This window comes from Acomys minous (assembly GCF_964271855.1).
Source record: "Acomys minous genome assembly, chromosome: 4".
NCBI lineage: Eukaryota > Metazoa > Chordata > Mammalia > Rodentia > Muridae > Acomys > Acomys minous.
In genome coordinates this window covers 61865820-61889690 of record NC_140486.1, presented here as the reverse complement: position 1 = coordinate 61889690, position 23871 = coordinate 61865820, and the positions used below count along the sequence as shown (strand labels likewise).

At 37.4% G+C, this 23871-nt stretch overlaps 1 protein-coding gene across 16 annotated transcripts in view; it reads right to left on the bottom strand.

The window, feature by feature from the left end:
* NOL4 (nucleolar protein 4) overlaps nt 1–23871 on the bottom strand; it is a 344671-nt gene that overhangs the window by 67143 nt on the left and 253657 nt on the right. For 10 of the 16 annotated variants that reach the window (XM_084778257.1, XM_084778266.1, XM_084778271.1 and 7 more), the window contains 2 exons: nt 21884–22063; nt 20941–21132 (listed from right to left, as the gene is read on the bottom strand). In XM_084778257.1, coding sequence (XP_084634383.1) covers nt 20941–21132; nt 21884–22063 — 372 coding nt within the window. The remainder of the gene's footprint in view (nt 1–20940; nt 21133–21883; nt 22064–23871) is intronic. The other 6 variants (XM_084778267.1, XM_084778264.1, XM_084778269.1 and 3 more) reach the window with 3 other exon arrangements.

Sequence of the window (23871 nt, the reverse complement as noted above, 5' to 3'; positions counted from 1 at the left end):
ACCTCAGATGTTGGTCCACACCATTCACCTTGATTGAGAAGGATCTGTTGTTACATTCTCACTATATGCCAGACTGGCTGGTCCAGGAGTTACCATGGTATCTCCTGCTCTGTCTCCCATCTCATTATCAGAGTAATATATCATGGGTGCTTGTCACCATGTCCATATTCCAATAATCATAAGGTAAATGCTTACTGAGGTTCTATTTTGTGAAAAATACATATGGCTAACCTACCGGGAACATTTCTCAGTTCAGTTTAAATACAAGATAATAATTCAGTCAGCCATACAATGTTTTCTGTATACCCACAGTTGTGATTTATATGTGAGATTATTTTCCTGTGTGTTTAAATTCATCTTTTCCTTTACTTATGTAGTATAAGTTTATACTAATAACTTTATAGGGATGTGTTGTAAATCTGTCTTCTGTATAGGCTACATAGAAATTAATTACTCTCCCAACTAAGCTAATTAACTATAAAATGTGGGCAACTCTCCAGATCATTTACTCTAATCGTTGAAAAGTTTTCCATTCTTTTTTCACACAATTACATATAAAGCCATCTAACTGAGAGATGAAATACTTAATGATATAGCACATTTTTAATTACGATAAGCAAATGATAGATTTTAAAGCTACATTAAAATTAAATCAGAGAGATAATAATAAAATACTGTGAAATTGCAAAAATCTAAGTATTCTGGAAGTCTAGGATATATTTTAGCATGCTACTTCAGGGATTTCCAAGCCTTGGCACAAAATGCATATGGCTATTTGTTTATTTTTAGATAAGAAATATTCTTGTGCACATCAAGCATAAGTGAGAATGCCAGGAAAAATGCCTGAGTCAAAAACCACTTCCAGAAGTTAGTTTTCTCATCCAATATGGATTCAGGGCTTTGAACTCATGACACTGGGCTTAAGCATGAGTTATTTACCCAGTGAATGACCATTTTAGACTTGCATTGGTATTACTTATTAGAAGTCCCTGATATGATTCACACACTTGCACTTTACTAGCAAACTTGATCATGCCTTTGTTGTATATGTCTCATTTAGTGACTCTGTCATATAGAATGTGCTTTAGGAAACTGAAACACAAAGCTTCTCTAGGTCAGTGTACAGTTCTAAGCACATACAGGAAGGAATTTCTGTGGTGTCAAAATAGGCTCTGATGTGCTATGAGCTAAAAGGGAAATTTGCGAGTCTTCTCAACTGCTTCCGTGTGGTTTCCACTTCCAGGTAAACATCCATGGGTCAGAGGAAAGGGTGGCCCCATTATTCTCCTCTGACCCTGTGAAATGCCTGGAACGATGGTGAGACATCTGAGTATAAAGCACCACGTTGTTCGAAAGTTACCTTCCAAAAGAAAGAGTAGACAGCATCCTTGAAACAGGAAGCACATGTGAGAAGCATTTCTGAGAAAAATTATGCTGGGCTTTTGCCTTGGGAACAGAGATAAGGGTCAACCGAGGCGAACCCTGAAGAAAGTTCGTGTCAAAACTTGGGCTGCTTCATTTCAGTGTCTACTTCAAGTATGGAAAACAAACTCTCGTCCAGAGTCAACTACACATTAAGGCATAAAATCATTCCCCCATTAAGTAATGACCACTGCCTAGCAAATCATTATAATCTAAACCATATGGAAACACCATCCGTGTCCTTTTCTATGGAACTTCCTCTGAGGTAGAGTTACAGTGGAAGTGGAAATAAACTCTTATTTCATATTCCATTATGAAACAAGAAAACAAATCATTTGATTTATAGGTGGTATTATTCAAAAGGGAGTTAGGAGTTCATAAAGGCCTATCTGTATTATTAGATACTCATCTGATTCCAGGAATGGAATTGTCAACCTAAATTACATATCAGCAACCTCTTTTTCATAACCCAATCAACAATGGTCACAAAGGGCACAGGAATACATATTCCTGGTTCTTGTTACCTTTGTATTTCTCTTTGTCAGGCATCTGCATTCCAAATTAGATATAAGTTATACAATTTAATAAGTCCATTGAATTTTACTAATGACCATTCGAGTTTCTTAAATATATGTTGAGAATGCTTTCTTTTTAATTATAAAAGTTTGCTGGACAAGAAGTTTGTTGAACAAGAAGAAGAGAAAGCAAAAGAAAAAAAAACATTTAGCTAAAATTATTTCATAAAATTTTATTTCTTGCTCTTTAATTTTTAAAAGCAGTGATGTGGTTTTTATTGTAAGAGTAAAAGTGGGTTTTCATAAAAAACATTCACACTTTTCTTTAGAATAAATCATGGGGACTGGAGGGCCGTTACCACATGGGTGACAAGTCGATTCAGGCACAAGAAGTGAGTTCTGCCTGAGTGGAACAAATTATCCTTTTAAGGTCATCTGACAATTGAAGGCCTCAGACTTAGGAGAAGTTTAACTTCAAAAATAAAAGCAGTAAACCATTCTTTTGGTAAGTGGGGAGATAAGCAGAACACGGGATTCAATGTTGCCCACAGCTGCAAGTTACAATTTTGAAAATTGAGCTGTTCTGAGTTTCTTTTGGGACCATAATGCGACCACTATAAACAATCTCCGAAGGGAAGTCACAGGAACAACTCATTTTCTCCAGAAGTCTGAAGAAACCGAAAGCCAGGTAGATTTAATTTGCCGTAGGACAAACAGATCTATGTTTAGAAGCTGGACCTCCTCAATTCCTGTTCTCTGTTCTTTCTTTTACATTGTATTGCTTAATTATAACTTCTAGACAATTAATGGACAAAGAGATAAAAAGAAATAAAACCCCTTAAATGCAAACTGATGTGCTGACCCAAAAACAAACAAATGAAAGTCAGCCTTTACAAATTTGTATTATAACCCTAATATATTCAGGTTCACTGGACAGAAGGGCAAAGTGAATCAGTAAAATTTGCTGTGTTGAGATGTTTTTACAAAATTCCTTAAGTCTCAAATATATAATCTATGTTTATTTCTAAGCAGAATCCAGTGTCATGTGAACATAATTTCCAGATGAATCACACTCAGTAATAGTTAATTCATATTGGTAGCTTAGGGTGTTTATAACATCATACAAAAAGTTTAGATTCATTGTCTAATTTTCTAAACATTTTTTTGAGAAAAGTACTTGCATTATTCATTCTTTAGAGAAAACCAGAGTTCATGTCAGAAGAAACCAAACAGATGTTTGGAGAAATCATATGACTCCCTCCGGTCCATTAAGCATATAGCTTCACCAGGATTCAAGCATGGACAATGTCAAATTATAAGTTATATAACAACAAATTATTATTTTTACTTTAGAAGTACAATGAGCTTAACTAAACACATGGGTAGAAGGATTATTACAGCGAACCTCATTCTCTTTTGCCACAAAGTATATATGAGGGGTTTTCTAACTTCTTTATTTTCAGGTCTTTTAATTCCATCCTGCACACTTCTCTATTAATTCCTAAAGATCAAGTCCTACCACTATCTAGAGGCACACAGTTTTAGTGTTGGAATAGCCAGAGTTGCCAATCGATTACTCCACATGTACCACACATGCCTGGAATGAAGGTGCAGAAGATTCTACATGAGCTAATAATTCTACAAAGCTCTTGGCTTCTAACACTGGTGGGTCAATAGTAAATGTTCTGGTGTCCAGGACATAGTTCAATGATATTTCACCTGATGATCTGATGATATGATAGCAAAGATGAAAATCATCCCTTGGTTTTCATTCATGGCTTGTCTTTTATCTACTTCCTGGCTCAGTTATTCATATCAAGAAGATGAGAAGAAAATGGATCTGTGGCACTGGGTTCTTTTCAAACATTCCCTGTCGTGCAGTGTGAGCACAATGGTACATTGAACCCTCCTTTGTGTCAACAGTCTTAACAGTTGAGGGCTAATTCCAGTTTTGATGTTCTAGTTGAGGAAATAACTTCAGAGTACGCTAAGGGCTTTAGTCAGATACCCACAGCATCAAGGGCTAAAGGCGCCCATCTTTGTAGCTAAGACTGGCCAAAACACAAATGCTTTCATGTAGCAAATGAGACAAGAACAAAACACAGAGAATCCAAGGAAGAATTTAGGAAGAACAGCACCTCTCCTGCTGAGTGTGATTTAAGTAGACATATTATGGGGCATATGCGTCTTAAAGGAATATTTCAAGAAATTATTAAAATTGTAGACAAATACATGTATGTGTGTGTGTGTGTGTGTGTGCGCGAGTGTGAGCGCACATGTGTGTGATATACACCTAAACCAGAAATTTGATGTTTTTCCCCCCTGCATGTGAGATAAGCTCTCAGTAATTATCTCTTCATAATTAACAGTCATTCTCAACTGGAACCCAAGATGAACTCTCCCCTGCACTGTTCCTACAGTCATAATTATCTAGGTTCAAATCAGTGGGGTTGTGTCATCCAACAGATGGCTAAATGGTCACACAGAGCTTTGGAGTTGAAAAAGTCACATTTTAATTGGAACTTAAGATGTGATTTCTGTTGGCACCACACACGTGTTTCTTCCTTTTCAGAACCAGGGGAAATGTATAAAAAAAATGGTGCCAATTTTTTAACTTTAAAACTACATGTTAAACAACTTAAAGATGCACTGGTGTTTGGGCATACATGTAGAATATTGTATAATTATAAAAAGTTTCAAAAAGTGAAGGCTATAAATCTACTCATGGATTAATGCCACAGTGGTCTCCAGACTCTGCTTTGTGAGTGCAGCTCAGTCAAATATTAGACAAGACCACATGGGGGAAGCAGCTGTGACATCCACCAAGGGTGTAAGTAGAATCTGCAAGTGATTCAGTGATGGAAATTAAGGTAGCATCTTGGAATTAACATTCCCCTCTTCATTCCAATTATTTAAAAGTCATAAAATCATGCAATTTGTTTGATATAAACATACATTGTTTCTCCAAGTGGTAGATCAACACATAAAGGCATAATCATGACAGCTATGTCAAAAAATTAAGCTCCTAAGGGACCCTTTTACTTGCCTATCTCTATGGCTTATAGACACCAGTAGAGATGGCTTATCAATGGTATTGGACTGAGCGGGGTGTTTGTCAGCAATCAGCTGGCTATTCCTGGCTATGTTGCCTTTCTGTGACTTCATCTGAGCCTGTCTGCTAGGAACCATTTTTTATAGTTTTATAAACTACAAAACTGAGGTTCAGTCAATGTCATTGTCCATCTTGATTATCAGACTGACTGGAAGTAGAGTCATCTAAGAGAACCCTGGCCATGTCTGTGAAGGTGATTCCACATTACGAGGGAAGAGAACTGCATTCCAGCATTCATCCCTCTCGGCTTCATCACTGCAGATGTCACGTGACTAATCACTTCACACCCCTACAAACGCCATGCCATAAAGGACTGGACCTCCTTGAAGTCCAAGCCGAATTAAATCATTTATGTGCTAACTAGATTTTGACCAGGCATTTTGTCACAGTGATAAAAATAGCTAATGCAGTAATTAAACAGTAAATAGGGACAGCACGCCACAGTGTATTCAGGAGTTCTTTGTATGGAAAGTCAATATCATATTCATTTATTAAACAAATATATTTAACGAGTGAAATTTAGAATTTAGAGATGTGTCATATTCACAGAAAGGAACATGCCTATGCCTTCTGTTTTAGCTTGCGCTAGTTCCATATCCAGAACATGGATCTTAAAACATCAGCAATAGCTTTTTATTTTTTCCCCAGAAATTCTGAACTAATATTAAGAAATATTTTCCAAACATAGTAAACTTATTTGACAAAATGGATATTTAGTATTTCTTATTTCCAATTTCTGTGAACATTTTAAAACACTAAAATGGTCGTCATTCTGTGCTTTTCCCAGGATGCACGCACCGGGAGGAAGTGCCAGGGCAGTAAGCAGAACTGCATTCCCCTACCATGGCCGTCCTCTGCCTCATTATTTGAATCCTGAACCATTGGTAACTCAAGATTTTAAACCAAGGCTTGTGAATGTGGTTAAATAGTGGTTTGACTGTCCTAAAAGTCTTTAATCTAGTTTTGAATTAAAAAAAAAGCCCTACTGATTTCACCTGGCCGCTTGAATTTTGGCGAAGAAGTTATAGACGCTCATCTGTTAGTTGCCAGTGACTGGTTGGGAGTATATTATCTGGGTAGGTGAGGTGAGTCAAAGTTCTTCCATGGGATCTGAGCTTTGCTGTTTGAGGATTACTCTTAGTTTTCAAGCTGTAGGAACCGCCAAGGGCAACCTTCTGAGATAGAAAGGACCTGTCTGACAGGTAGCCTATTACAGATGAACCCAGCTGAGAATGGAAGGAAAGAAGAAGAGCTGTGGCCGATGGGTCCATGGGGAAGAAATGGCACAGTTATCCAGAAAAAATGACCTTGATTGATTTGAAAGGAGCTCAAAACTACATTTTAAATAAAAGTAGAATATAAAATAATTGTCATCTTAGCTTGTAGTGGAAGTTTAATTTTTGTTGTTTTTCATGTTTTGAGACACTATCTTACTATAGAGGATCCTGACCTCAGGCTTGCAACAATCCTTCCCCCATGGCCTCCTCAATGCTGAGATGACAGGTCTGAGCCACTCCATGTACATAAGTAAAACCTTTAATTTATAAATTAATAGTAAAATTGTCTTGACATTGGTTTTGAGTATTATTGGTTATGAATAATGATCTTTGACAAATAAGTTGCAACTTAATGTCTTGCATTCTTAGCAGCATGGTTTGGCTAATGTGAACCAAGAATAATGCTGGCTGAGATGCAAGACAGCAAAAATATGCTATTGTTTCTAACTAGTTGACCCTTCATTTAGTCTTCACTAAGAAACATCACTTAGTTCTGCAAACATATGGTTATGTATTACTACATATAATAATATATAACTATAGATCATGGCATCTTTTTCCATTGCCATTTCCTGTATGATAATTCTACTTATAGACAGTCACTACTGTTAACTACTTATTCACAATAATTACCAAGAACACAAAAATAAAACTGGATGGGCCAAAAGTCAAAGGAGAGTTAAAATTAAATATCATGTAAATATCGTTAGAGGAAAAATATCAATATTTAAATATATGACTCTTGATTTTCAGTTAGCAGTATGTTTTAGAAATTTACATGGAAAACACTGAAGCATGCCACACAATAAAAGCCACCTAACTTACACATGCTTTCCTTGATAAAGTAACACACTACTAGATATTTTTTTCACTCACTCACGCTTTCACTCAACATCTTGAATTCAGTTGAATGGGAATTAGTCAGCTTTCATGAACAAGTCCTTGCACTTTTAAGACAGTGGGGGTGCTACAGAGATGAACAAGCTTAAAAAGCACAATAGTCAAATTCTTCAAAAGCTAAGACTGCATATAGGTAACATCAATAAGACAGAATACAATACAATTATAGAAGATGCACCACGAAGTGAAATTTATACAAAGAAACAAAGAGAGTTGAGATCAGCCGTAGAAGGGTGATTTACACAGATGAGCACACATCTGGTCCTATCTTAGTAGTTCACCCAGGGGAGACACATAGTAGATTTAGAAGAGCAGAACTCAACCTAAACTTCTAGAACACATGCTACCACACCCTTCATGTGCCCCAGGCAGGAGTTTGACAGCTCTTATTTCATGATGTCGGGTTTTATCATCAATATAAACACTATCGTTCCATTTCATCCAGTGAGGAAAGTGAGGTTCAAGGATGAAGAACCCACAGGTTGGAAAAATGTACAATAAAGATCCACGCAAGGCTCCTTCCCTAACTATCATCAGTGCTTCCCACTGCTTCCTAGGTTTCTTTTTCTCCTTGACCTGTGAGCAGAAACTTTAGTTTTATAGAGTTGCTTAGTTTTGTGTTATCTTCCTTCTCTCCACAGTGAATGTCGAGTTTACTCATCATTAATTTGTAAGTTAAAAGGAGTTTTGATTAAAAAACAAAAACCAAACAAACCTTTTGGAGCATGTTTTTCTTAGTAATTTAAGAGCCTCCTCTGACATCACATGGACAAGTGTTGTCTGACAGATTTTTGCTTTTGAACAGCGGTTTCTTCCTAGTAAATGTAAAATTGTCTCTGTTCCATCTTGAATTATTGTGATACTATTTGGTACACCATTGAGTTATTTCTACTGATGACTACTTGCCTCCCTGCCCTGCTATAGACTACATGGTTTGATCAAATCAGACATAATCTTCTCTTAGAACATTTTTCGTTCCTTTTTCTAATTTATTCTCTGACTTGCTAAAGAAATCTATCTTTATTTGAGATTCTTTTCCTCCACCTCCACTTTCTTAAAAGATGGTAATTTTACTATTTATACATGCTAGCTATCACTTTTCTCCTTGACTGACTTTTCTAGTCTATTTGACCCACCTGGTAAGGTTTCAATTTCAAGGCATATAATACCTGTTACTGTGACTTCTGAAAGTTGGAGATGGAGGCTTATTTCTCTGAAATGAAATAGTAGCTATTTCAGGGTCTCCTGTTTATACACAATTTTCAGTCTATAGTTCACCCTGACTACAAACTTAAATTCACATATCCTGTAGTTGAATCATCATTCGGTCTCCAGCCCTGATATTTAATGTTCTCTTTTTCTTCTAGGCTCTTGTCCTACCCCAGGAAGTGTTTATAACTGTGGCTTTAAGTTTTGATGCTCTTTTAGTCGTTTACAAATATACTTGTTTTCCTTTTTGAAGGATATTTTAAATCCATATTTTATTAAGTATTTGTGTCTGGAGTGGGAAGGTGAGAAGTATATGTGAGGAAATATTGTGATATTTAGCATCATGCTTAAGCTAAGTGAGTCTATGATAATTTTTGAAAGTAAATTGGGTATATTTTTTACCATATAACTATTATTCAATTCAATTATACTTAGGAAATAATGGGTAGAGAGTAGTAGCCATAATCCTTGAGAAAAATCTATGGACCAAAAAACTAAATATTAATGTAAGCAATAGTAATTTTTTTATGCTAGACTATGGTAGGAAAAGAAAAATTGGAAAGTGTTAGATGAAAAGGTAAAAAATTACCAGACCATACATCAAATATTTACAAATATTATCACACATAGTGGGTGAAGAACTGTCTCATTTAGAAATTTGAATCTCTGAAATATCATATGATCAGATTAGGAACTCGATAGTAAACTGTGTTTTACTCAACTCTAGTCTCCTTGCTTCAGGAAGCCATTTTCTAAGAGGTAGGGTTTAGGTTACATTTTGAGATGGGGAAGCTGCATAGCATGGATGCAAGACTGAGGAATGTGCTCTGTGAACAAAGACACCAGGGATCCTAAAAATGGATCTCCATAGCTCCAAGTTCCTGGAAGGACTCAGGGCGAGCAGGAAAAGCCAGTTTAAGCAGCAGCCTTGATTCGCAAGTGCATCCAAAGTGTTTACAGGGACATCAAGAGAAATGGGTTTAGGGCTTCAGATGTTTCTGTAGTAACACACACAACTGTAGCAAGCATCCTTTCTCCTTTGAATGCATCAAGTACTTTGGACTTTGTGTTTTGTTTTTGAGACAATGTCTAATGGATACCAGGCTGCTGAATTCTGCCAGAGAGGAAGGATATGGACCCCTAAGCCTGCTGCTCCCACCTCCTGAGGGCAGGGCATTATAGGTTTGCACCACCACACTGGTCTCATTTACTTTTCTTTTAGCTTTTAGCTAAAATGTTTAGCTTTATCGTCTTTTCTTTAGAAAGGAGTCAAAGAGGTAAAAATCTTCAGGTGTCTATAACGCCACCTCTGCTTCTGTTTAGGTAGCCCGGGGACAGAGACTTGCATAAGGTGCAAGCAAGAAGGTAAGCTAGAAGACTTCAGGAAGATGGGCAGAAGCTATGAAGGGCTGAGAATAAAACAATAGCAGACAAGATAGAAAAGGGCAGTCTCTCCTTAGAAAATATACCACGGAGTAAGCCGTATTTAGTGAGTGGTGGGCGCCTCATTCTGAATGTTTGGGCAGTGATGAAGATGACAACAGCCATTTTAGCAACCAGGTAAGCTACTAAGGGGCAGGTAGAGTTATGGTAGGTAAAGAATCCGTGGAGAAAGTGAGTCGTAGAAAGTACGGGCTGCCCATGTATGAGATCAGCAACTGATCAACGTCTGGATGAAATACCAAGCCTTTGCTGGTGACTGATTCTCTCCTGTAGAACACAGTACCAAGAGAAGCTTGAGGTGGTGGTCAGGGTTGCATACAGCCCATGACCACCTACACCATAAAAGGTAGTTCCCCAAAGCAAATACAGGTAAATCAGGAAGCTGGGAGACTGAAGAACTTGGGGTTGATGTAGGGAATTCAACGCTAGAAGTTGGTACAAATGAGTTACATGGTCTTTGTAAGAATCAATCCAGAGCAGGGTGGTAAGGACCAGAGTCTGGATGGTATGAATCTGAGCAGCTGGTGGAAATAGGTTGAGAGTGGGGTAGTTTGTGAGCTGTCCCTTTCTGAAGAAGCTGACAGGGCAAGGTGGATCAGCTGCATGTGCAACTGATTGAAACTTTATTGGGGTCTGGGACAAACAGAACATATAAAATGTGGGCGTGGTTAGTAGAGTAATGTCCTATGGAGGCAGGTGAGCAGGGAGACAGGGGCAGCAGGATGGTTTATTCCGAGCAACAGTGGGAGCGCACAGAATCTTTTAGATGACTCTGTGGCATGTGTGTGTGTGTGTGTGTGTGTGTGTGTGTGTGTGTGTGTGTGTGTGTCTACATGTACCAGAGGCACCGCCCACTTTCTCTTAAGGCAGAGACTCTCAAAGCTCCAAGTTTGCAAAGTCACTGGGTTGGGAAACAAGTGACCCCCAAGGAATCTGCATGTCTATCTCTCTAGAGCTGGGATTACAAGCTTACACCACTCCAATGGCCTTTTTTCACGTATTCTGTAGTGAACCCAGGTTCTTATGCTTGCACGGTGTGAACTTTACCATCTGAGCCATCTCTCTAGTCTGTTTCTGAAGCTTCTAATCTGCCCAAGTTGGGTTCTTCAGATTAGAATCTGAAGAATCAATAAGATTTTATGTCTCTACACTAATAAAAGCTTCAATGACAGAAACTCAGACTGTTGAACATGTGAAAGAGCTCTGACATCATAAGGTAAGAATAAACCCGAGGCATATTATAGTGTGCAATTAAGTTGAAATATTATAAGTAAATTACTCAGATCAAGCAAAGATCAGCAACAATGTGTTGCAGTCTCTGATCGCAGCAAAGGAGTTGAGAACTATAAAGGGAGAAAGAATGCAAGTAAGAGTCTGGAAATTCAAACCAAGTGTGCTTTTGATTAGCTTCCATTAAACTAATTGGTTACAAAGAAAGATACAAAAAATGATGTAAATAGTAAAAAGTATAGAGATGCCACAGAGCTATTGTTTAGAACCCATGGAATAGGTAAATTATATGGTTGATAGAATTTTCAGCTTAAGAAGAAGCACTTTAAGACATTTTAAATAGTTAATTAGTTGTGTGGTGGGGAGAGAGAGAACAAGAGCAATCAAACATAGTGCACACTTAATAATGTGCGTGTCAAGGTCCCAGGGCCATCTGCAGGAGTCAGTTCTCTGGCTGGCCCCTGTTGAGGCACAGGCTCTTAAGTCCGCTGAGGAGCACAGTCTGACCAACCAGGCCATGCACTTTCAGCTGCTCTGCTGTCCTCCCCTCTCATCTGGCTGGTGGGGTTTTGCCCCACCTATGCAGCTTTTTACCTGGGTTCTAGGGCTCTAGGGTTCAAATTCACACCATCAGGCTTTTGAGAGTAGGCCTTTCCCCTCTCAGCCCTCTCCCTAACCTTCCAACACATATCTGTAAGCTCTGTTTAAAGTAAAGGCCTTTGGTATGTAACCAGGGGCCTGAAAACAAGGTCTTTGTTTTACTTTGTGTGATATGAGACAAGCACCAGAAAGGGCTATAAGCCGCTGCTCAAAACCCAATTTTTCTTTAACATTACTTTCCGGTGTTTTTAGAGTCACAGTTTCCTTACCTTGTGAACACTGATGTCTCACTTTGTCCCTAAAGTCGATATATCTACTATGGAAACATACGGAGACACAGACTCAAGGGCACTTGAGACCCTGGTGAGATTCTGGCTCAGACTTTCTGACAGTGAGGCACAAAACAAAAGACGCTGGGCTAACAGGCCTGGTGGTGAGGACTAAGGCATAAACTGTTTCTTCGGAAGTGATTCCTCTGACATTAATTTCTAAGGCAGTGGTGCTCAACCTTCTTTCTTCTTCTTCTTCTTCTTCTTCTTCTTCTTCTTCTTCTTCTTCTTCTTCTTCTTCTTCTTCTTCTTCTTCCTCCTCCTCCTCCTCCTCCTCCTCCTCTTACTCTTCCTCCTCCTCCTCTTCCTCTTCTTCTTCTTTTTTCTTATTTTTTTGATAATTATGCCTGTGTTATTTTCTCTGATATGGAAGCATTAGATAGGAACTTTTTGTTTAATTAATATACTCAGATTACAACTCAATTGTTATCCCATCCCTTGTATCCTTCCGTTACTCTGTCCCTCCCACTTTCACCCTATTCCCCTCCCCTAGGTCTAAGACCAAGGGGGACGTCCTCCCCCGCTATATGGTCATAGGCTATCAAGTCTTAATGCAGCGACCGTTTAGTACAGTTCAGTTCCTCATGTTGTGGTGACACCTCCAACCATAAAATTATTTTTGTTGCTACTTCACAACTGTATTTTGTTAGTGTTCTGAGTCACAGTGTAAATACTTGTGTTTTCTAATGGTCTTAGGCGACCCCTATGACAATGTTGTTCAGCCCCTGAAGGAGTCTCGAACCATAGGTTGAGAACCACCGCTCTAGAAGACTTTTTTCCAAATTTTATTTTATTTTTAATTAATTTATTCAGATTGCATCTCAATTGTTATCCCATCACTTGTATACTCCTGTTCCTCCCTCCCTCCTGCTTTCACCCTTTCTGCTCCGCTAGGTCAATGACTGAGGGGTACTTCCTCCCCCACTATATGATCATAGGCTATCAAGTCTCATCTTGGTAGCCTGCTTACTCTTTCCCTGAGTGTCACTGGGCCTCCCCACCAAGGGAAAGTGATCAAATATGGGGCATCAGAGTTCATGTCAGAGTCAGTTCCCACTCTCCACACAAGTGTGAAGAATGTCCTGTCCATTGGCTAGATCAGAGTAGAGGTTCGATGTTTACTGCTTGTATTGTCCTTGGTGGGGGTAGAACTTGAGCAGAACCCACTGGGCCCAGGTCCACCCATCATGATGCTCTTCTTGTAGATTTCTAGGACCATCTAGATCTTTCTATTTCCCCATTCTCCCATATTTCTCCTACCTAGAGTTACAATAGGATGTCCTCGCATCTGTCCCAATCTTCTGATAAGTGAAGACTTTCATGGGGCATGCTTTTTGGGCTAGTGTCCAATTTTAAGTGAGTATATACCATGTAAGTCTTTCTGATCTGCGTTAACTCATTCAGTACGATCATTTCTAGTTCCATCCATTTGTCCACAACATTTGGGAATTCCTTGTTTTTAATAGCTGAGCAGTATTCCATGGTATAAATATACCACAGTTTCCTTATCCATTGTTCAACTGAGGGACATTTCAGCTGTTTCCAGTTTCTGGCTATTATGAATAAAGCTGCTATAAACATGGTTGAACATTTGTCTTTGTTGTGTGGGGGAGCATCTTCTGGATATATTCCAAGGAGTGGAATAGCTGGGTCTTGAGGAAGCCCTGTTCCCAGTTTTCTGAGAAAGCACCAGATAGATTTCCAAAGTGGTTGTACAAGTTTTCATTCCCACCAGCTATGAAGGAATGTTCCCCTTTCTCCACATCCTTGCCAGCATGTGCTGTCATTTGAGTTTTGATCTTAGCCATTCTAATGGGTGTAAGATGGAATCTCAGAGTTATTTTAATTTGTATTTTTCTGATTATTAAATACATTGAACATTTCTTTAAGTGTTTCTTAGCCATTCAATATTCCTCTGTTGAGAATTCTCTAGTTCTGAGCCCCATTTCTTAAATGGGTTAATTGGTTTTATGCTATTTAATTTTCTGAGTTCTTTATATATTTTGGATATGAGACCTCTGTCAGATGTAGGATTGTTAAATACCTTTTCCCAGTCTGTAGGCTGTTGCTTTGTTCTGTTGACAGTGTCTTCTGCCTTACAGAAGCTTCTTAGCCTCATGAAGTCTCATTTATTAATTGTTGACTTTAAGGCCTGGGCTGTTGGTGTTCTATTCAGGAAGTTGTCTCCTGTGTCAATATGTTCCAGGCTCTTCCCCACTTTTTCTTCTAACTGACTTAGTGTCTCTGGTTTTATGTTGAGGTCTTTGATTCACTTGGATTTGAGTTTTATGCAAGGTGACAAATATAGGTCCAATTGCATTTTTTTTACACGTAGACATCCAATTAGACCAGCACCATTTGTTGAAGTTGCTATCCTTTTTCCATTGAATGGGTTTGCCTTCTTTGTCAAAAATCAAGTGACCATATGGGCATATATTCATATCCTGGTCTTCGATTTGATTCCATTGATCAACCAGCCAATTGCTGTGCCAGTTCCTTGCTGTATTAATTACTGTTGCTCTATAGTACAGCTTGAGACCAGGTATGGAGATTCCTCCAGAGGATTTTTTATTGTATAGGATTGTTTTAGCTATTCTTGGTTTTTGTTTTTCCATATGAAGTTGAGAATTGATCTTTCAATGTCTTTAAAATTTGTGTAGGTATTTTGATAGGGATTGCATTGAATCTGTAAATTGTTTTTGGTAAGATGGCCATTTTTACTATGTTAATTCTCCTGATCCATGAACAAGGGAGATCCCTCCATCTTCTCAAGTTGTCTTCAATCTCTCACTTCAGAGGTTTGAAGTTTTTTTTCAAACAAGTCTTTCACTTGTTTTGTTAGAGTTACTCCTAGATTTTATATATTGCTTGTGGCTAACGTGAAGGGTGCAGTTATCCTAATTTCTTCCTCTGCATGATTGTCATTTGTATATAGGAAGACTATTGACTTTTTTGAGTTAACTTTGTATCCAGCCATTTTGCTGAATGTGTTTATCAGCTGTATGAGTTCTCTGGTGGAGTTTTTGGGGATCACTTATGTACACTATCATATCATCTACAAACAGGGATAATTTGACTTCCTGCTTTCCCACTTGGATCCCCTTGATCACCTTTTGTTGTTTTTTGTTCTGGCTAGAAGTTCAAGAACTATTTTGAGGAGATATGGAGAAAGTGGGCAGCCTTGCTTGGTCCCCAATTTTAGAGGAATTTCTTGAGTATCTCACCATTTAATTTGATGTTGGCTGTTGGCTTGCTCTTTATAGCCTTTATTATGTGGAGGTATATACCTTGTATCCCTGATCTCTCCAAAACTTTAAGCATGAATGGGTGTTGGATTTTGTCAAATGCTTTTTCTGCTTCTAAGGAGATGATCATGTGGTTTTTTCATGTCAGTTTGTTTATGAGGTGGATTACATTGATGGATTTCCATACAATAAAACATCTCTGCATGCCTGGAATGAAGCCTACCTGGTCATGGTGAATGATATGTTTGATGTGTTCTTGTATTTGGTTTGTGAGTATTTTACTGAGTATTTTTGCATTAATGTTCATAAGAGAAATTTGTCTGAAATTCTCCTTTTTTGTTGGATCTTTATGGAGTTTAGGTATCAACGTGACTGTGGCTTAATAGAATGAATTTGATAATGTTCCATCCATTTATATTTTGGAGTAGCTTGAAGAGTACCAATATTATTAGCTCTCCTTTAAAGGTCTGGTAGAATTCTGCACTGACCCTGGCCTTTTTTTTTTTTTTTTTTTTTTTTTTTTTTTTAGTTGGGAGACTATTAACGACAGCTTCTATTTCTGTAGGAGAAATAGGACTATTTAATTTGTTTATCTGCTCTTGATTCAATTTTGGCAAGTGGAATCAATCAACAAAATTGTCCATTTCCCTTGGATTTTCAAGTTTTGTGACATATATGCCTTTAAGATGGCACCTTAATGATTCTTTGTATTTCTTCAGTGTCTGCTGTTATGTCTCCCTTTTGATTTCTTATTTTATTGATTTGGATAGGGTCTCTCTACCTTTTAGTTAGTTTCGCTAATGGTTTGTCTACCTTGTTGATTTTCTCAAAGAACCAGTTCCTGGTTTTGTTGATTCTGTGAATTGTTCTCTATGTTTCTCTATGGATTTCAGCCCTGAGTTTGATTATTTCCAGACATCTACTCCTCTTGGGTGTTTCTGCTTCTTTTTTTTCCCTAGGGCTTCCAGCTGTGTCATTAAGTTGCTTATATGGGATGTTCCCAATTTCTTTATAAAGGCACTTAGTGCTATGAATTAGGAGACTTTTAAAATAAGGCATTTTATAATGTATGTTTAGTAATTCAGTAGATAATACCCTAAGCAAAAGTTTATTAAAAATTAAAGGAAAAACTTTTACAAGGAAAAGTGGTCTCAGACACAATGAAGTGTATAATATTTTGAGAAGCTGAGATTATTGAATCAGATATCTAAGTTAACTTGGATTATTATTAATATAATGACAAAATTGAGGATAGAAGAGGGACATTACATTAGTAGTCTTTTTAAACTGCATTTCTTCTAAATATTTTCATTCAAGTTTTACAGAAATACACATAAACATGAGCCGGCAGGAGACAAAGGTCTCTGTGCAAATCTAGGAAACAAAAGAGAAACAGTTCTATATAGTAAACAGGAGGACCCTCATAGGAGCCAACCTCATCTTAGTTAGATTGTGTTGCGTTTATCAGTTTCTATTATAGCTATTATTGAATTTACGGTCACAGCCCTTCAGAGAAACCCATTTATTTACTGGAACAACCAACCGTTGTTCTTAAGAGTGGTTGCTGAAGTAACTTAAAAGAGGTCAAAGCCACACAGTACAACCAATAACAATTTAACATGCAATAATTTTCCAAGGTTTAATTTAATGTCTGCTTAACTCAATGAGTTTTTACAGTCCTCTGAGACTACTGACTGTATACTGGATCAAAATTATTAGATTTAGTTTTCATTAAACAATCTCTTTCTAATGCTTAAGATGCCATGAGTTTGGTGATAAAGGCTTGGAGAAAAATATGTAAAAAATAATCTTCATGCAGTGAATCTAATTCACATGTTAGAAACAATATGCCAAGAATGACACATTTTCTTTTCAGCTATAGCAATCAAAATTCACTGAATAAGTCTAATAAAATTTACCTATGTATGTCTATATGTATATATATTCTAATGTTTGTTGAATGTATTCAACGAAGTCAATTAAATATATGTCAGTCTCCTAAAATCTATGTTTACACCCAGAAATTTGCCAGTGACCCTTCCTTCTGCACTGCATGACAGCTACTGCATAGATTCATGGTTGGTGAAAATATTGAGAATAAGCAACTATCAAGTGGTTGGCCCCAAATGGGACATCAATATCACTCTCTCCAAGGTTCAATGAACATTGAAGAAGAGTGGCTGAGATAATGCAAGGGACAGAGCATGGGAAAGAGTTCTGTGTAAGAAGTCTTCTGGATATGATATGACTCTTGGACTCAAAGCCTCAATGGGTACAGCAAGAGATCTATACAATATTAGGTTCATCAACAAAACGTCATGGGCAGGGAAGGGACTCATTAAGCTCTGTCCCTCATTAGGACACATAATGCTTGCTAGGATAGGGTTAATCATATTCATCAATTGCTTGAGTATATAGTTGTTTAGTCATCTATAGTCATGAACATAACTCTTATTAAATTCCAGTAGACAATAAAATGACATGAATGTTAAACTGGAACAGATTTCATATAGACAGCAGCAGAAAAGGAACGTGAGTATTAAGTTCCTCAATTATGATTGTTCTGATAAAACACAAAGCAAGAATGTCACTTTTAATTTCATAAAATCAATAGGAAGCATATAATTCATTCAGCAGTTTTGGGTTTCTCTCTCTTTGCGGGGCCTTCTGGTCTTGAGGTCCCCGAGTAAGTAGGAGAACTAAGCTTACTGATCAATAGATAATCTCCTACAAAATGAGCCTATCCTAGACAGTTACCTTTTACAAATCTACTTGAAATGTCTTGTTTTCCTAATTGACTTAATATATCCTAGGGAACAAGAGGCATTTTAAAAAATACTCATTCTGAAAATGACTGAGTTTCTTTGTACCTTCCTTCAGAAAGCATGAGGACAGAAAAAACTATTTTGTTTTAGTCCTTTGAGTTTTAAAACCCTGGTGTCATATAATATTTACAAATCTAAAGGGCATATTTAGTTAGTTTTAATTACTCTGCACTAGCCATGTTTCCTCTTCTTCTTGCCTCTCTTCCTTTTTATTGCATGGAGATGACTCTTAAAAAGGAACACAATCCTATTGACAACACCATAGTAAGGAGACTCCGTATAATAAGTGAAAGGAACATCCAAGCATGTCTATTGAAAGTATGTTTCTCACTGCTAAGGTGGCATTGCACATGAGGGAGGATGACGTAACAGAGAAGATAAAAGTGACTGGATATTGCATAAGCTACAGTATCCATTTTCATCTACATTTTTTATGTAGTTACAGCAAACCCTTCCATTTGCACTTGAGCACTTCATGTCAGACGAGGGGTCATCGCAAGGATTCATAATGTCCAGGAAATTGTACTCTTTCCTCCATAACAACAAACCAGATGTGTACAATATTTCTTGCTGTTACCTTTGAAGTGTTATTTATAGGATATACATTGAATAAATGAACAAATGGATAGATGGAAAATAATAAAGGTTAAATATTATTTCCTGGTAGCATGTTTAAGTTTAGTTGGTAAAATGTACTGACTTTGTTATTAATCTACATTTTTCTTCTAGACACAGCAGGTATTTCTATCAAATAGACATCTATGCTAAAGTGAACATATACAATTAACAAAGTGACAATGATTTTTTTTTAAATAATGAAGTGTCTGAGATAGATTTCAGGAAAATTCTGTTCAGTGATGACTTCTTTCTCTTCAAAAAGTGATTACTATAAAACTACATACCGTGAGAAAATAAGATAAATCATACTAAAGGATAGAATTTCTAGATCACATTGAAAGATGAGTAGTGTCAAATACTAGCAAAATAATATTGATATGTGATGCTGTCTTTATTTTTTTTTAAAAGAGTAAAATATGTCTAGTATAATCTAAAATATACATTATTGTGAATGGGAATTTTGTTTGTCAGCCTAGCCTCTAGGTGTTGAGCCATCTCTCCAGCCCAGAAACTGAAATTTATATAAAAATTTCAGTGGTCTAGAATCTGATGTCAGAATCAGGGCTTTGAGGTAAGGTTAGTTTTGTCCCTTATCTGCTTCCTATTATGTGAGTCATAATAATTAGACAGTCTATAAGAGGGAAACTGGTTCATGTTCTTCAAACAAGTCTCTTGTTTTACCTCACACTACTTTACCTGTGTTATTAAATCTGCTCACTCAGTCCTGCCATTTTCTTATTAAATTCAAACATAGATATCAGAAGAACCACATATGTATTTGAAAGACTCAGCAATTGCTGAGTGAAAACAGGGCCAGAAACTTTTCTGCACATGACAAATTCATAATATATGATAATGTTTTCTTATTTCAGGTCCTTTGGAGGCTTACTTTGTGCCAGAAATGGCTTGCAAGGGTTTTCAGGAAGCACTGTCTGTGCTAGCAGATGGGAATTCTCACAGAGCTTGTAAATGGGGGTGATGTGGTCTGTAGAGGGCAAGCTGAGCACAGGCAAGAGAGGCAACTTACCGAAGTCAGATAGCTGAAGGTAGTGGGTGCAGAACCCCTAAATAGGCTCTCAGCATGAACTCTACAACACTTCTACTTTGGAGAGCAATATGAAAATTGAGAATAGAGGCAATATGAACATTGAAAAGAGATGGGATTTCTTATACTGTCATTCATTTAGTAGAAGTTTACCTCCATGAAATTCAAAGCATAAAGCCATATGCTGAAACCTCTCTTATCTTCAGCAACTTCGACCCATCTCCCTGAAACAACCAGGTCAAAGCTCAAGCATGAGAGATCTAGACTTCTATTTAGCCTTTTCAGGCAGGAGGAGAGAAAACAAAATTTTAAATATTCCTAAAGCAGGAGGTGTAGCACACTGGTAGAGCATGCGCGTGTCTAGTAGCTCACCCTACGCAGAGCCCTAGGTTGGAGCTTCAATAGCTGCTGAAAGAAACAAATCAGCTAGCATTTTGGAAGCACACAAACGTATAGTCAGAAGTGTGAAAAATCATAAAGCATACATTGTCAATGTTTGTTGGATTTATGTAGATAAAAGAACAGTAGAAGTTCATAATATTTTGATTTTCAGTTTCTACCCCCAAATAATCACTGTCAGGCAAACTCATCCCCTACAAAGTGCAACAGGACAGGGAGGTGTACCGCATCATCAACCACATAGGGTTAATATACCTAGGGCAACCGGGCCTTAGATTCCACCTAATGATTTTCATTGCCCATCTTAGGTTTCAAGGCTTGTTATGTGTTAGACAGCAGATGAACCCATTTCCTTACATTCAAAAGATAGCCATTCTCACATGCCAAAAGCAACAACTACACCTTCAGGACTCATGAACCTCACATGCACCTTGAGTAGGGACAGAAAGGAAACAAACACAGATGACATGTGACAACTGGCTTCTCCCTGATTATTTTTTTCTCGTATTATCCTTATTGTCTATGAAATGTTATTACATGGTTCTGTGAGCACTGGTCTCCCAAGAGAGTCCTTATCCTATAAACAAAGGGAATAAATGCTTGGGGAAAATGAAAAAGAAAGGGGGAATAAACACGAGCAAATGGAAACCCCTTTGACCTGACATTATGGAAAAAATAAACATAAAGACACTAAGATGGAAACAAAATAGTGCCATGGTTTACACGTGGGGTTTGGATGGAGTCTAGGGCTGTGTTCGGTTTATAACTCACCATCTCAAAACCACTTCTTTTCATCCGCCTGCAGGACTTGAGGTAAGTACGGATACGTTTTCGGGCACGCTCTTGATACTCAGGGAATTGTCGCCTGCATGAGTCAATGATAGCCTGGATCTTTTCTTTGGGCTGCTTAGAGATTGGGACCATTCGGTCCAAGTTTTCATCTACAAACAGCCTGACAAACATCTGTTGGCAAGAGGGAGACAGAGGAGAAGGGTTTGGAGGACTGCTCTCTTCTGTTCCTAGCTTCCTGTCTTGATAACCGAGAGGAAAAATAATTTTTTTTTCTGGTTTATGCACTGGAGAATTTTGCAAATGGAAAGCCAGAAAATTTAAACAAACACTCTTTTAAAGATTTTTCTAAATGGTTGAATTAGGTATATATATATAGAGAGAGAGAGAGATAGAAGTAGAGAGAGAAAAAAAAATTTATAGGAAGAGAGAGGGGAAATCAGACAGACCAACAGACAGAAAAGAATGAAAAAAAATCAGAAAATAACAGTAGAACCAGGCAGCTGAGCACTCATTACATTTGCTTTTAATGATAAATGGGACTGAGACATTGCCACACTGCACAGTGGACTCATCTCTGAGAACAAACAGTTGACTTTTTTTTTGTCATGCACAACTAAGAAAGCAAAGGAAATAACTGATGACAGACAGGCATCACCATCAGAGGACTAAGCTGAGCCCCCTTCAACCTAGGCAGACATGCATACTCACACAACACAACTCCAGTTCTCAGCACCCACTTGGCTTTAAAACTCTAAACAAAACACAGCAATTCTGGTGTCTGCTTGGCAAAGAGTGTTTCATGTACTTTTAAAATCCTTCTGAAAATTAAGCAAACATGGTTCTAAAATATTCGCATTGAGCAACAAGCAACAGCATGGACGTGAAGCGGTCAGAACATAGCCACACCACACGGGGGACTCACATTGAAAGCTTTCAGCCTCTCGGCCTCCACACCATCTGTCTCGTTCACCTTCTCAGAATCCTCATGGTCATCATGCTCATCTTCATCTTCATCTCCCCTGTTGACTGACAGGTCCTCAGCACCTCGGTCAACACTCTCATTTTTGCCAGAGTCATAGCTGGAGTAGCTGTGTGCTGGAGACTGAAAAGAAAGGGAGATATCGCCTCTTTTTAGTCCTCTGCCCAAACCATCATTTTTATGATTTCGTTTTCATTCCAACTTGTTCTTTTGTCAAAAAAAAAATCATGTGTATTGCTTGGTAATTCTAGATCTGTGGCACTGTAAATTTTTAATCAAGGTTAATTCAAATAGATTTAAGAATTTATTTCCTCCATCACACCAATAACATTTCAAGAGTGTCTATAGCTGTACCGAACAGTTTCATCTCTGCAGAAAACTTTTATTGAACTTCGCACTTCAAGAGTAATTACTGTTTCTACTTAATATTTATATTAATAAATGGAGCAGTCTGTGATTAATTGACAATGGAAGTATTGAGTCATACTGTTGGAAGTAGATATGACTTCAGTGCATAGCCAGTCTGGCCATATTAATTTTCTTTGAACATGCTGGAAGCTGAAGAATAAGGATATTTAATTAATGTGCCCAGTAAAGATTATAAAAAATATTACTGGGTACGGGTGTATTAATAATATTATGCTTTAAAACAGTTTTGTGAGTTATCTATGAAACCAGCTTAAAATAGCATCTGATTTGCATATAGCAAAAATGCGTGAATTCCTTACTGGTACATTTATTGGTACCTTAGCATGCATTAAGGGCAGGCTAAATTTAAAGCCACATGATTAACATAAATAATTTAAAATCTGAATAATTAAATATTTAAAATTCATTCTCATATATTAACAATGGATGATCTTTGTAGAGGACTATTTGTTGGTTAGAGTGCATATGTTTCCATAGGCAAATGGGACCATTGTACATCAAGTAAACTGATTTGGAGCATTTTCAACCTGAAGATACTTAATTTTTATACATAATCACATATTTTCTCTTAGTATCTGCTGACTAATTTGAGAGTTAGTTTGGGAGAACTGATTCCAACAGAAGTCTACGTGTATGTGGTGATAAAGAGCCTAACTGGACACTGAATAGCTCAAAAACAGATTATATTATATGGGCCTACTCACACCAGCAGTTACTAAAGGCATTTGGGAACCAAGGCAGTTACTAAGAGAATTTAAAGATGACCGTTCTGCAGTTGTTTTTATTATTTTCAGAGACATCGTAAAACAAATAGTAAAAATATTAAGTAAACAACAAAGAGAAAAATTAGTTTACGATTTGTCTAATGATTGTCTTTGTGTTTATGACTATGATCCAATGAGGCTCCATCATCCCAGCTCTTCAGACAAAGAAACGGCTTCCAAAAAGCTCAACAAAAGTGTCTCATAAAGATAATGGTATGTGCTTGGTTAAACGCGGCTCTGCCTGAAGCAAAGAGAGTAGGTTTTCACCCAAATAGATATTCTCTCCCCTCCTTCTCCTCTCTTTGAAAATACTTTAATTTTTGTATCATACACATTAATACTGAAACAAAATAAGAAAAAATTCTGAATTCATTCAGAAACCCTCTTTGCCTAGAGAAACATCATATTATTTCTATTCCCTTCTACAATAGTGGCCTGTGATTTAGACCCTCCGTGAGCAGCATTATTACCTGCTGTACAACTTCCACATAGAGCATGCATTTAAGTTATTGAATAATTTATTATGCTGTATCCACTTCTGTTTCAATTGAATAGAGAAAAGAGGTGCCACCATCATCACTCAAAAACAACTTTGTTTTTATTCCTAAGATACTGGTACTGAAGGAAATTGTAACATGTCTATTTTTCAACTTCTGAATGTTATTTTTTTTTGGAGTGAAACACATTATAAGAGTAAAAATACATTAAAGAGAACACACAATTAATAAAAAAAATTTT